Source organism: Pleurodeles waltl, chromosome 8 (assembly GCF_031143425.1).
Source record: "Pleurodeles waltl isolate 20211129_DDA chromosome 8, aPleWal1.hap1.20221129, whole genome shotgun sequence".
NCBI classification, from domain to species: domain Eukaryota; kingdom Metazoa; phylum Chordata; class Amphibia; order Caudata; family Salamandridae; genus Pleurodeles; species Pleurodeles waltl.
This window is the reverse complement of record NC_090447.1, coordinates 518,535,936-518,550,002: the sequence shown is the minus strand read 5'-3', so window position 1 is coordinate 518,550,002 and position 14,067 is coordinate 518,535,936. Positions and strand designations below refer to the sequence as shown.

General features: G+C 41.4%; 1 protein-coding gene across 9 annotated transcripts in view; it reads left to right on the top strand.

Moving 5' to 3' along the window:
• CDKL5 (cyclin dependent kinase like 5) overlaps nucleotides 1-14,067 on the top strand; it is a 1,213,679-nt gene that overhangs the window by 953,828 nt on the left and 245,784 nt on the right. For all 9 annotated transcript variants that reach the window (XM_069204517.1, XM_069204511.1, XM_069204514.1 and 6 more), the window contains exon 11: nucleotides 5,836-5,916. In XM_069204517.1, coding sequence (XP_069060618.1) covers nucleotides 5,836-5,916 — 81 coding nt within the window. The remainder of the gene's footprint in view (nucleotides 1-5,835; nucleotides 5,917-14,067) is intronic.

Sequence of the window (14,067 nt, the reverse complement as noted above, 5' to 3'; positions counted from 1 at the left end):
TGTACCTATAGATCTCTCGTTGCATTTTGTAATTAAAGAGATTTTTCTCTGTGTATGCTTGAATATCATACAATATCTACTCATCTCTGTTGTAACTTCAGTTGTAGTTTTAAGACTCTTGTTCCTGTCAGTGACCTGCAACAGTGGTTACTGTTAATTTATGCTTTATAAATTTGCAACGTGTTCTTAATTTTTCGGTTTATTTGGTAAAAGTACATTAACTGTTTGTGTGCTTTGTACACTGCAGACAGTGGGGTCTATGTGTTGTTTTACAAACTGGTATCCTAATCTAAAGGGATTGCAAAGTTCATGTCCATTGAGTATAACCAATATGGCAATCTGTGATAGTTTGCTTAAATTTCATCATTAGGTAGTATTTTGATATGCATAGGTCACTGTGCTGCTGTAGGCCCCTGTAGTGTTGATGTTTGCAAGATATATAACCTTATGAAGCAGCCTTGCTGTCTTTAAACAGTGCTTCCTCAAAGATGGCTGGAAATTTTCAACTTTTACTACTGCTTTGTAAGACACTAACTCAGCGGTTCACATCTGGTGGTCTGCGGACCTCCAGAGGTCCGTGACACATTCCCAGGGGCTCTGCAGGCCTGGGCCAGCAGGAAGGCACTTCTCCAGCTGGGGCCTCTACATAAGTACATGCATGTTTTTATATTTGTTAGTTCGTTTGTGCAGCAGTTTTAAGAGCACTGCAAAGTTCCTTGTACATCCAGCCTCTTTTCAGCAAAAACATAAGAGCCAAGATAACCCTGGTAATTAATGTACCTGCTGGAAAGAAATGGGAGTTTTGTCAAGTGGCAGTTTTTACTCATCTAAGGTAGTATAGATGGTTAATATGCCTGCTGCAAAGAACATGTATGATGCAAAGAAAAGTATTTTATGAGCATAACACAGTAGGTTGCTCTTTTGTCAAAGAGATTATTTTGTTACGGTGCAGTTCATAAGTTACAATCGTAATCTAGCACAGTGAGCTATGAACTGCCGTCAGAGAACTGCATGCAAACAGCATGGAGCAAATTAGAAAGTTATGTTTTTTCTCCAGTCTTTCGGTATCCTTAGGCTGCTGAAAAAAGGTTTGCTTGCGTAGAAATATATTATTATTACAGTCAACGCAGGGGTGTGGAATTTAATAAAAGATCTACTTGCCCATAGGACAGGTTGCTTCTTAAATCTACTTGTCCTGTAAACAAATCTACATGTCCCTTTGGTGCCATGTATTGCGGCGACAAATTAAGACAGCAAGATCTACATACTGGGGCTGGAGGAACCAGTAAGCAATTGTTCCAAATCTGGAATGCCTTTAAGTCTGCAAACTTACTAACTTGGATGTTTTAAGGATTTTCACCAACTCTTCTCTAATCTTTTCCCATATTGAGAACATTGGAAATTTACTCCTGACAATGGCAGAAGTAGAAGTTCTTTCAGAGTTGGGGAAAAAAGTGGTTGGAGGGAAAGTGAACTTGTAAGCTCAATAGATTTTCACATGAGCAAATCTACACATGATTATTTTCTGGTGCTAAAATACAGTTCACAAATATTTTCTAGGGGTTTGATTTCCTGGTCTACTTTGGTAAGCTCTTGTGAATTCATGAAAGCCACTAATTCAAAGACATATCCCATGGGTGCACTTTTGTGACTTACTTTCTTTAAGAATAGGGTCCATAATTAAGTCCGGCGTTAACAAAGACACTTTGTTTTTATAAAACTTCAATTTCTCTATCTTTCGTCTGACTTTTCTGTGAGCATTTGCTCTTCCACAAGGAGCATATTAGCACACAGAGTAGTTTTGTTCAGTGCCAGGAACTACTGTGGCAGTCAGTGGCGTAATGAAACCTGAGGGGGGGCCTTGCAAAGAACATGGAGCCCCCCTTCAGACACACCCAGGGCAGGTGCTGTGCTGAGGGGGCCCCATTCGAGGGGAGCTGTGGGGCCTTTGTTACGCCACTGTTGGCAATGTGTGCTTTTTGAGACCAAAAACCTTTTTTGCTTTTTGCCAGTGTTTGTTACAATGGTGAGGGCCTGGCAGCCCTGACAACAATAAAGTGTCACAAAAGCCATGTCAAAACAAGACACACATTGACGAAACCAAAAGACTCACAAAAAATGTTGGATCGGTTGGCTTTGCCAGTGCTTGTTTATTTCATTGCTTCCCATAATCTTGTTGAAAATGGTTACACTGGTTTTTCATTGGGAATATTTTGGGAAATACTAGCATGCATCAACACATTTATATAAGTGATGCTTCAAAGAAATAGCACCTAAAATGTACTACTTGCATTTTTTTCTGAACATTTTATTTTAAAAGCAAAGAATTATAACTCTTGCGCACAAGCTTCTGAAAACATTTTCATCTAATCAGAGAGCAGTCTGGGAGCATTAAACTTAGACTCATATTGTTAAACATTTCAAACGTGTGTACACTGTTTTTTTTTCTTTTACTGGAATCACTGCCAGTAGTGCAGTGTGACCTTAAAACCTTTATTCACAGCGCTCACCCGAATAATTAAGGCTTTTCATTAATGAACTATAAATACAAGTTCGAACAGCATTAACAAATGGACACACCTTTTACCTCAACTGCAGACAGTTCCCTTCTTTGTAAACTGACAGATAAAGGGTTTGAGCTGCAGGGGGTTGGGCCTACTTGTCCCAAGGACAAAGTAAACATGAAAACTTTTTGCCCTTGACCCCAAACAATATGTCCCAGGCGTCGGGATAGCTAACCACTGTGTTATGTTCTGAATCCTGAGTTTGTGCTTCTCCAGACCAAGCACTCTTAGAAAATGCCTACCAGAATTGATGACGTGAATCCTACACCTTGTAGTCCACTGTAAAGTGCTCTGACGCCCTACACTGGTATGAGAGATGCTATAAAACAAATGAAATACGTGTGACAGAGAGGCTATGAAGAGATGAGAGCCACTCATGGTTTTACTTCCTTTCCCTACCACATATTTATGTTAAAAAGATCTTAGATCTTATGTACCTAAAAAATAAAACCAGAAATCGCTTGGGAAATGTAGAATCTGACCTGAGGATTCAGCTTTCCTAAATAAAACCAAACACTGAAAAGTTAGTTGCCAAGATGCAGCACCCCCCTTCCCTTTAACATTTTTCAATTTTTGCATATCTTTTCAATATAAAATAATTATAGCTTTACCATTTCGAGTATTTGTTTGCTGTGCACTTGTTTGTGTAATTTTTGCAATTTACTGTTTCAATGTTTAAAATTAAATCATACAAATTGCTTGAGGGTGCCCTGCTTCCAGTAGTGATTCCCTGGGGGTCCTCAGGAGTCAAAAGGTTGGGAACCACTGCGCTAACTCATTGCATCAGCTAGAGGACAACAGCTTAGCCGAGGCCGGTTGTTGAGTCCCATGTTCAGCTGTACATTATTCATTAAAGCTAACTGTCTAGCTCACCTTCCACAAAGTGATCTTATTTGATACAGGGTTTGTAATCTTGCATTTCTGCAGGCTTTGAAAATTATTTTTGTTAGGCCATTGCAGGAGGAAATCTTAAATCTGTATTTGATTTATTGTCTTGAGTTAAATGCATACATATGACAGAAGACAAAGAAATGCATTTGTATTAGATTGATGTTTGTTTGACTTGCTTTTTTAATAACTCGCCGTGTCTCCATTTACGTTTCCAGGACTTTGGTTAACGGGGTCGCTCTGGATTTGATTTGATTCTTGCTTCATTGTGCTGCTGCACTTTTTTCAATGCATGATTTGTTAGCACACATTGCGGGTTCTACACAACACTATTACTAACATTGGTTTACAGATGCATTTAGTTGGCGTGTTTTTTTTAAGTCAGTGCGCTAGACAGCCAGGCAAATCAAACCAAGAGTAGCATCTGGGCAATTGATTCTTCTAGTATTAGTTTCTCTTAAAAATTTGGTAGGTTGGTATCCTGATTCAGGATATTCGACCGGTTTCACTGTAGCAGCAAGTTTTATTTGGAAATATTGCCGGTGTGGCAAGAAATTTATCCAACCCATCGGAAAAAGTACTTTATTAAGTAATCTTTTTCTTTTACGATTGAGATTGTGTAACGTTATGTGGTCTACACCAAAATCAGTTAGAGTACTAAAGAAGGCTACTTATGATGAAATTGACGACCTAGAATGTGTGGTGCCCATGAGGTTTGATAAATAATGTGCCTTATGTTTTTTAGGGCCATTCAGAGGCTTTTCAGTTTTGCCTGGCTGTTGTATCCTAAATTCTCCTTTCCCATCGCTGGTGTTTGTTTAAGATCGTAACCCCCATTCCTTTTCCTAAATTTAATGCATGGCAGCATGGTGGCTATAGGTAAGGTGTGGACTGTCTAGATCACGTCATAATTTAAATAGTTTCATATAATTGACAATGACATGACATACACCCATGAGAAATTAGGTCAACTAAGACCCACAAAAGGAAGTTTTACAGTTGAAGTCAACAATCTTTGCTCTTCGCTTCAAAAGTTTTCTATGGTTTTAGTTATACTTTTGGTATTTTATGAAACAAACTATGAAATGTCACCCTTTTACACGAAAATTGACACATTTGTGGAAACCCTTCTGGGGCAAGCTTTCCGAGCAATGCAATTCTGTTGAATTCAGTTGATGGTTCAGCACACCCTTTTAACTTTCTTGTTTGCACCACCTCGTTGCAGTCTTTAATGGTCCATATGGTACTCAACTGCCCTTAAACGTGTTGTGCTTTGATCCCAGACAGTAAAGTATGCACATCCGCTTTGCATTTCACATAAATGGTAAATACTATGCATCGTATGACCTGTAGTCTATTATGGTTGGGAGGGCTGTGTCTCAACAGGTGCATTACACAGTCTGGAGAACCGGTATAGTCGCTGCTTCCTATGGCACTGGTCTCTTACCTCCAGGGTAAATTTTCAAAACTTAGACCCAAATTGACATAGCTCAACACTCAATTTAACAAGCATTTTTTGTCCTAAAACATTTTGCACTTTTGCTAAGAAACCTGCCGCTACATGCTTGATATTTTTTGTCAAATAAAAGATTGTCCCACATGCACAATGCTCATCGATGAATGCTTGCTGATAAACCTAGAGTTCAACTCACAAAGCAGTTTTCAGTGTGCAGGGTGACATTTCAATTGAAAATGGCTTGATTTAACAGTGTAAATTCACTTTTGTAATTAAAAAAAGAGGGTTTGTATACATTGAAGGGGATATACATGCATTGTATACAATGTCATGGTGTAATATTACTGATATGTAAATCTTCCCCAGCGGGCGGGGGAAGCGGGTTGAGTTGTGAGAGCTTTCGAGTCCAAGAATAATCTGGAAAAAATAATAATTTTGTGGCTGTTCACAGACTCGTGAGTGCGTGGGTATTCGTTAAATTCTTCATGACCCACCCCGACCAGAAAATAGTGCTCTATGTACTCCTGTCAGAGGAAAAACTTCCTAAGGTCGAAATTGGAAGTGAACACGCCTCAGTTGATTGACGAAAGATATTTTCACATGCACACTGTGTAGAGTCATGTATGCGGAAATGTCTTTGCATGCAAGTAATTGTGAATTCACATCATTTTCCAGGAGCACTTTGGAATCCTGTAACTGTTCCAGGTTCAGAGGAGAGTGCCTGGAACCTTTGTGAATTCAACAAATATGTAAATCTGCACCTATGCGGAAGCGTAGATTTACATAGTTTTTGAGGCTCCTACCCCTAGAATTTACTAATCGGCTCAGACATATATGTTTAATACAACTGCTAATTTTGTACAATTTATTTTCAAATAGTGCGGTGGCCTTCTATATAATAAACACTTTAACACACTCTTTTCGCAGTTCCCAGCAGTTAACCATCCCCAGTCACTGGAAAGAAGATATCTAGGAGTTATAAGTGGTGTCTTGCTTGACCTTATGAAGGTAAGAAGCTGTGCTTTCTCTTTGCAGCACCTTATGGTTTGAACTGTGCGCAATAGAATATCAGCTTGAATAAGTACTTTATCTTCAAATGTAGACTCAATTCTTTTTCGAAAAAAGTAAAATAACTGTCTTATATCTGCTGAATATTTGCTCATTTGGAAGCTACAATGCGGTCAATGTTTTACTTGATGCAAAGTCTCAGTATATCTTTATCATACATAGATCAATGATATGAATACTGTTAACTAGGTAGTTTCCTTTCTCTAAGTTGCTCTATACAGAATACTCTTTATTGACACGTTAGGTTACAATGACTGAATAAAAAACAACGTGTAGTGATTATGTGGTGGCCCCTTATATCACCATAAAATGGAACGCCACACAGTAACATTTGTCAAGATTCCGGACTGTCAGTAGGAATACGTGTAGGCTCACAGGCAGGGTTGGCTGTAACGACTGTGCCCTCAATACGTATGTAATCAGCAAATGCCGGATGCAATGACCGGCAGACAGTTGCCCACGTTTGACACCACTGCTTTGATTTCAGATTCCGCTCAGAAATTGAACGCGAGTGCCGTTGATTGCTTTCAAAGGAGTTTTGCTGCGCGCGTCCTTACTCTTGTGGCTCGTTGACTCGTGTTTTGACTCTGCCTGGTCAGACCCCGTACCCACACTCTTGGTAAGTGCGGGCGCAGGGGGTGAGTAGTGCGTGCCACCTACTCTATGCCTTGAATCAAAAGCACTGAATCACAAGCAGGAATCTGTGTGCAGCATCACACATTTTTGCTCACTACGTGATTGGCGCAAATCCCAAAGGATGGATGCTCTCACTGCGCGACTGGCACAGGTGCTACTATCCTCTTTGAGTTATCAACTGAAAACCCCCAATGTTTGGTTCTCCAACGCCTTCTACCATGCTTCACATTGTTCCACAGGACAAATTAGGGCTCAACACGTGGTTGTTGTCCCACGGTTCGTCAGAATTTCTTGTAGCTTCTTTTGTCAATACAAATCAACTTCAGCTTCATCGCAGCAAAAGTCACTTTAACCTTGTTTCTGCACATGCTTGCCAGTGACTAGCACGCTTATTTTAAACAGAAAACAAAAGAAAGAACAGAAGAAATAACAATTCACAGCAAGACTGAACTTCACTTTGTACCACGTGGATTTTCCACCGCAAACTAAATTGAATTGCCCATTTAGTTTAACTGTGTCAGTATGCAATATGTCACACCACTTTCACCATTTTTAGAAGAACCTGCAAATTCTCCCAAGCAATGAGGTGACTGGATAAGGTCGTTCAATGTCTAGCTAGGTAAGGGAAATAGAAGTGTTAAGATGCAGACCAGATGGGAACAAATCGTTTATACTATCATACTGTTATTTAGGGAATACTGGCCAGAAAGTGCACCTTGGAACCACATGTAATCGTATCTTTTTTGTTTGCTGCTGACATTAAGTCTGTCCCGAGTCAGCCAGTGTTGCTAAGATCACACACAGATTCTCTGCTGCATCCACGACAGTTGGCAAGCACTGCACTCAAACCACCGTTACTGCGACCATTTCCACTCCATCCAGTACCTCAAAACTCAGAAAGCTTTGGACATTGCTAATTAATTCACTGAACATGGATGTCATCAATAGCCTCTGAACTGGAGTCTTTACTCTAATTTCTGTAGGCGTCCCACTTTCTTGTGAAGAATGACACCATTGCAGCTAACTTTGATACTGAGAATGGACTGGTGGTTGAGTTTTAGTTTATATTCTGAAGTACACCTCAAGATGTTGGTCATACTCCGATCACAAATGATGGATAAAAAGGGAAATGTACATTTGACAAATGAGCACCCTGAACAAACTGCAATTTTAAGTCCATAAGAGCTTCTCATATGTAAGTAACATTTCGTCTGATCACTGCTATTAGAGCGAACACCATGGAGGAAGGCACTTTCCACCTAGGGCACTCTTAGTATCTGTTAGTGGGTAAAAATTAGCTTGATCAGTATTAGGAATGTTTGTGAAATTTGTGGAAATTGCAAATGATTTAACCCTAGAAGAGACAGTTGAGGACAGGCAGAAAAATGATCAAAGGACAAGAAAGACCTATAACTGATGTGCCCATTGTGCAATAATAAAAACAGAGAATCCTACAGAATGCTAATTAAGCAAGTAGATAATCTTACATATTTTAAGCTGATACAGTTTCTGTGCTTACACAGGACATACTGTATGCCAGTGAAGCTGCAAAGGACGAACCATAACATGCCCCATCAGATAGATGACTAAAAGGCCCACATATCCAAATGCCCTCTGAAACTGTTGTTAAGAGTAGTGACACACATAAGACCCCAAATTGTGCAACAATGGTCTATTATACATCATAACACGAAAAGTGGGATTAAGGGAATAAGAAATTGTGTTACCTTCTTTGCTACTGGCCATGGTATGGATGAGGAAATACACACCTAGCTAAGTGCAGTGGGCATGTGATCTATAGGAATGTGTGGTCATATGAGTGCAGAAATTAAACAGAAACATTCCATGCACACAACCTAGGACAGTGTGTAACAGGATATATAGATTGGTTTCGACAGGTTGTCAGTGACTGTGAGAATCAGTGGGCTGACAACACCAAATGTGATAATATTCATTATGTTTGAAGACGACTGTACTAAATAGTGGGTATATCAATCTTATTTGCACAGTGACATGAGAATAAGTATGTGTGGTGATTCTTCTTCAATGTATTGTGAGTTGCTGTGTTTTATTCCCTAACGAATAAAGATTTAATCAAAATTATTGTACACTCGTACCACCAGATAGGATAATCAATAAACAACCATTCCATTTAAAAATTAGGATCATTGCTCACCAGTAAGGCACTGTGTATTTGATCCTGTTTCCGCTGTAAAGCTCCTTTTTCCAGCATAAATTAGGTTATATATTTCTACATTTTACCTAACCAGGGCTTACTAGGTGTTCAAAAATGGGGACATTAAAGGCCAGTAAATGGCAACATATGCTTAGACACATAAGTAAATTTGCACCCTGCATGCAGTTCCCTCATACGCGGTCATTAACCCAGAATTTATGTGGTAATGATGGGGTGGTAGCACATGGAAACAATAATTTTGGAGGTACAACCTTCCCATTACCATGCAACTCATGATTGTCCCTTTATTTATTTTTTAAAGATTATATAGAGCGAACTTGGCATTAGAACATTTTGCATGATAGCTAGACTTTCCCACAATATTTTTTTATTTACAGGGAGATCAAATGACATGCCAAAAATCACAGGATGTTGTGCAAGGAGGGATTCGAACCTGGTTCCAAGGTCAGCAGCTCTTACTGTTAGGCCACATCTCCTCCCTCTAGCAGTCTTATATACTCAAATATCACTATTTCTTTTGGTTGCTGCTCTTCTTTTTCCTTTCCTATGTTACATTTATGTCTGCACAGAGGATCATTATCCTTCACAGTATCATGCTAATGTCTACCTGTGGATCTCTATACATGCAAAATCCTTTTACCGTCTACCGTCTTTTACCAGCTTGGAGACATGCTGTATTATCCTTTATTTATATGATAGGCAAATAGGGTTTATCCGCCTCTGTGGTATTTCTTCCTTTGTGGCTTATTTAATTGGCTTTGATTTCATGCAGATGTCTTTTTTTTTGTCCTTTAATACAGGAACCTTTATTCCTCGTACAAATACTTGTCTCATTTATCATACTGCAGTGGAGTTCTCCTACTGTGTGGAAGTAATTTGGACTGTTCACCCTACGAGCTTGGACAATGATAGCTGTCTTCCGTAGGACTTTCTATTATATGGTAACAAAGTGCTTGTAAGGTTTTTTCAGAATATGTCCATGGGTTTCCACTGGCAAATCTTTAATTTTGGCAATGCCTTTTCTTGAGGTCCTCATTATTTTTTAAAGCCTTTGAGCCTTTTTCACAAGCTCAGTGGGATGATAAAGCTACTTCTCATTATGTTTTACACTGCTTTCTGAGTTTCTCCTCTCATTTCACCATCTATCTTTTTTCATTTGCTATGCTTTTAATTAGATCAATTCAGAAGGTAGGGATCACTCATTTAACTTCAGTTTCAAGCTAGTCAGATATTGTAGTATGAATGCCTGTATCAGTGCAAGGTGGAAGGTGTCTTGTGTAGCTTCACCCACCGTCTTTTATTTTTCCTTCTTCATTATTTGCAGCAGTTAATGTATGGTGTCAGTTGATTAAGTCCAACATATGTTGAAGCAGTATATTTTGTGCCTTTTCCTTACAATTACATAAATAAATTACAGTTAAAGTATACTCCAGGTTAGCTGGTTTCAGTTATTTTACTGGTCAGTGTACGTTTGGGCCTGTTCAGTTGTAATCGAGGCAACTTTATTAGATCAGGGCAGCACAACTCATATATATATATATACATATATCACATAAAATGATGTTTCTGGAAACCGGACATAAAACTAAGGTTGGTTTTAGTGATGATGCACTCTTTTTAAAAAGGGAGGGGCACTAAGAAAGAATAAAAACCCATGATAGTAGGAGACAAGGGAAAGGGAGGTTATGTAAGGGGAGAGGGAAACAAAATCATGGATATACTTGAATTCCCCAGTTTTGTTATACTAAAAATACAGCGATGTTCTTGCACAAATAGGAGTGGGGAGAAAGAAAGAAAAATGGGGACAGGAAATTCAAAGATTAAGTTTTTATGGAGATAATAGTGGCAGGCAGGCAGACACCTGCCTCTGAGTATGAAAAAAGGTACTCATACTCTGTGTAAAATGGGGGGGGGGCATGGTAATTGCAGGCCGCAGTCGTCACTGATAAGCATTAACATGGGCCATACACAGTATCTTACTTATTCCAAGGAGTGACCACAAGCAGTCGCTCCTTCTTTTATTTATGCCCTCAGGCTGTGCCCTCAGTATGTAAGAAATGCACCATAGTATTGTAGAGGCCGGTTGGCACTCTACATCCCTTCCAGCAATTATTAACTGAAAACGCCCACCGTCTACTCGGTACACATATAATCTCTCAATCTCTGACATGGTGCAGGGTTAAGTCAAAGACTATACCCCTGGCTTCGACTTTCTCCATCCTGCTCTGCCATGTTGACAGTATGGGATTGCCCTGCGCAACCTTTTGATGGGTTTGATGGCCCCATAGCTGTGCGGGTATCTACCTGGGTGCCTTCAGGGAAGTGTTCAGGAACTCCACATCAGAAGTGACAGCTTTATCTTCCACTTCCTGGTTCTCCTCTACATCCCCAGCCGGGGATGTCACTCGTTTAAATCAGGACATGCTGCGGGCAGCTGCCACGTTGCCCCCCTGTACAGTGACGATGGTCCCTTGAATGCCCACAATCTTCCAGACCTATTTCTTAAAAGGTGTGCATAACTTCCATCCTGGATGACTGGCTTAAATTATGACTAGGTCCCCCACCGACAGATCAGGGATTGTCGCTTGCCAAGCCAGAGTGACCTTGTCATTCGTATTCCTCCTACTCTCCTGGCCTGTCCATCCAGTATTGTGGGTCGCCATTGAGGCCCAGTTGTGATAGTGTCTCTAGTGGCTCTTTGCATCAATAGGTCAGTTGGTGCACAGTTTATTGTGCTGTGGGGGGTTTGCTGGTAGGCTCATAGGAACCTGTTGAGACAAAACTCCCATGTCCTCACTGCTGTCTACACCTATTCGGAGCACCCTATTTAGTGTACGCATAAAACGTCCCACCTCCCCGGTGGCCTTTGTCACTGAGGGGTCACTTTCTGGTGTTGGATGTTCATTGAACACAGATATTCCTTAAATTCTTTCCCCTGGAATGGGGGTCCGTTGTATTTTTTCACTTCGTCCTGGAGCCCCAGCATAGCAAACAGCTTCTCCAAGAGAGGCTTTGCTTTGGAAACGCAGTGGACTGTTTAGTTTCAACCATCGGGTACTTCGTATTGCTGTCTATGATTACTGCTGTGAACCAGCCAGCCGTGAATCCTCCAAAGTCCATGCTGACTTGGGACCATGGCTGCACACATGGTTCCTCCGTAATGTACGGTGCTGGAGACAGGTCCCCATTTATGATCGCACAGGAGTGGCAGCCCGCACCTTCTCCTCCACCAAGGTGTCCATGCTGGGAAACCACACCCTGTCTCTCAGTCTTGCGTTAGTCTTTACCACTCCTTGGTGGCCCTGATGAGCCTAATTGACCACCCTGACATGAAGACTCTGCGGTATTGCAATTTTCCTTCCTCTGAGTAGCAGGCCTTCACTGCTGGTGCTCAGTTCATCTCCCACTCACCAGAGCTGGCTTATCACACTTTGTTCAGTCCCTTTCAGTAATTTGGATCCATTCAGAAATTGTGCCACTGCTCCCTCAGTAGTGCTTCTTTGGCCTTTGACAGACTTGCATCAGAAAGAGTTGGTTCAGTGACTTCTGCGATTGACAACGCCCTCGGGAACGTGTTGTGCACCATCTTCCTTACAAATTCTTCTGCCCCTTCATCCTCCTCAGCCCTCTCGGGTCCAGACTCTCCTTGTGGATGTCGTGATAAGTAATCTGCCAGCTTGTTGACCCTCAGACAGTACATTACGTCAAATTGGTACGATTAAAGGTGCACTGCACACCACTGAATGCGGAGCATGTCAAGATGTTCTTGAAAACAGTGCCACCAACGGCTTATGGTCAGTGATGACCAGAATCATTGCCAACAGAGATAAGAATGGAAATGGTGGCAGGCCCACCTGATAACCAACGGATCGTGCTTGATCTGCGCATACTTGGTCTTCACATCTGACACTGGTCTGCTGGTATTTGCAATTGAGACCCAGGACCCTTTGGTCTTTACCTGTAACAGCACAGCTCCTAGCCCCACTGGGCTTGCATCAACCACCAGCTCTGTCTGGTGCTTTGGACTGAAGTAAGCCATGGTGGAGTCTGCCAGCAGGGCCTCCTTCATTTAGCGGAAGGCCAAGTCAGCTCACAAGTCCCACTCCCACAATGCTTGGTTTCTCGTCAACGTCCTCAGTGGCTCAGATAGAGTTTATTTTAAAAAAAAAATGTATTTATTGGATTTGGATTTGATATGGCATACAACACTTGCAACAAAGTAGGCCATCCGACAGTAACATTGTTGATGAACATACCATTCAAATATACATTGTTCCAAGGAAATCGTATAGTGCTATGTGCGTAATATACAAAGTGCAACAAAAAGAAACCGGTGTGGGATTTTTCAGTATAGACTAGTGTGTGTGCGCCACTTGTGCCTTGCCGCGATGTTGTCTACTGGGAGAAAGAATTTAAACTAGGGGAGAAGTAGGGCCTACAAAGGAGATGGAGGTAGCAGGCCATAACTGTTGAAGGAGAAATACATTGTGCTCAATGGTGTCCCTAAGTGTAGTTAGACAGAAACTACGGGGTGGAATGGCCAATAGGGGATGGGAATGGGAAAAAAAAGAAGGTTCCCTAGGAAGCCCTCTTCACTTCAGTACATTCTAAGGAGGGCAGAAAGAAACGCAGTAGTCCAGACCTGTGAATAGGGATTCCATACCTGCGCGTATGGCTGGCAATGACCTCTGGGGTAATTTGTATTACTCACGGGCGGAAGGGCTCATCATTTCCTACCCTCTGAAGGAATTGCTTGAGAATGGCAGCCCACTGAGGCGAGATAGGATGTTTGCGGAGATGCCAGACCTCCTCATAGAAGAGGGCCTCTTCCTCTATGCCCCCCACACTTGTGCACCGCCCTGTGCCACACGGACACTGATGGAGCCGTCGGTGATCGTCACTGGAGTGTAAGTGAACGCTTGGCAAGGAGAAGTGCCAGTGCTGCGAAATGCTTGCGCACTTTGTATTGCTTCCTGCGCTTAAAAATGCCTAGGGCGCATGCTTCACATGTGTGGAGATCAGGCAGTTCTGTGATCTCCTGTAGGGTGCATGTAACGATTGCCATTAACTATGTAGGGCCAGTCTGGACCATAGCATATGTGTGAGATCTGTGTCAGGGGCATGACCACGGGGGCAACAGACATGCACATGCGGGAAATAGTGGTTTAATTGGGCACAAGAAAACTATGTTTTAATAAAAAAGAACTGGATATTCTTGAACAGGGAGTTCTGGGAATCCTGCTGGAGGAATTCTAACG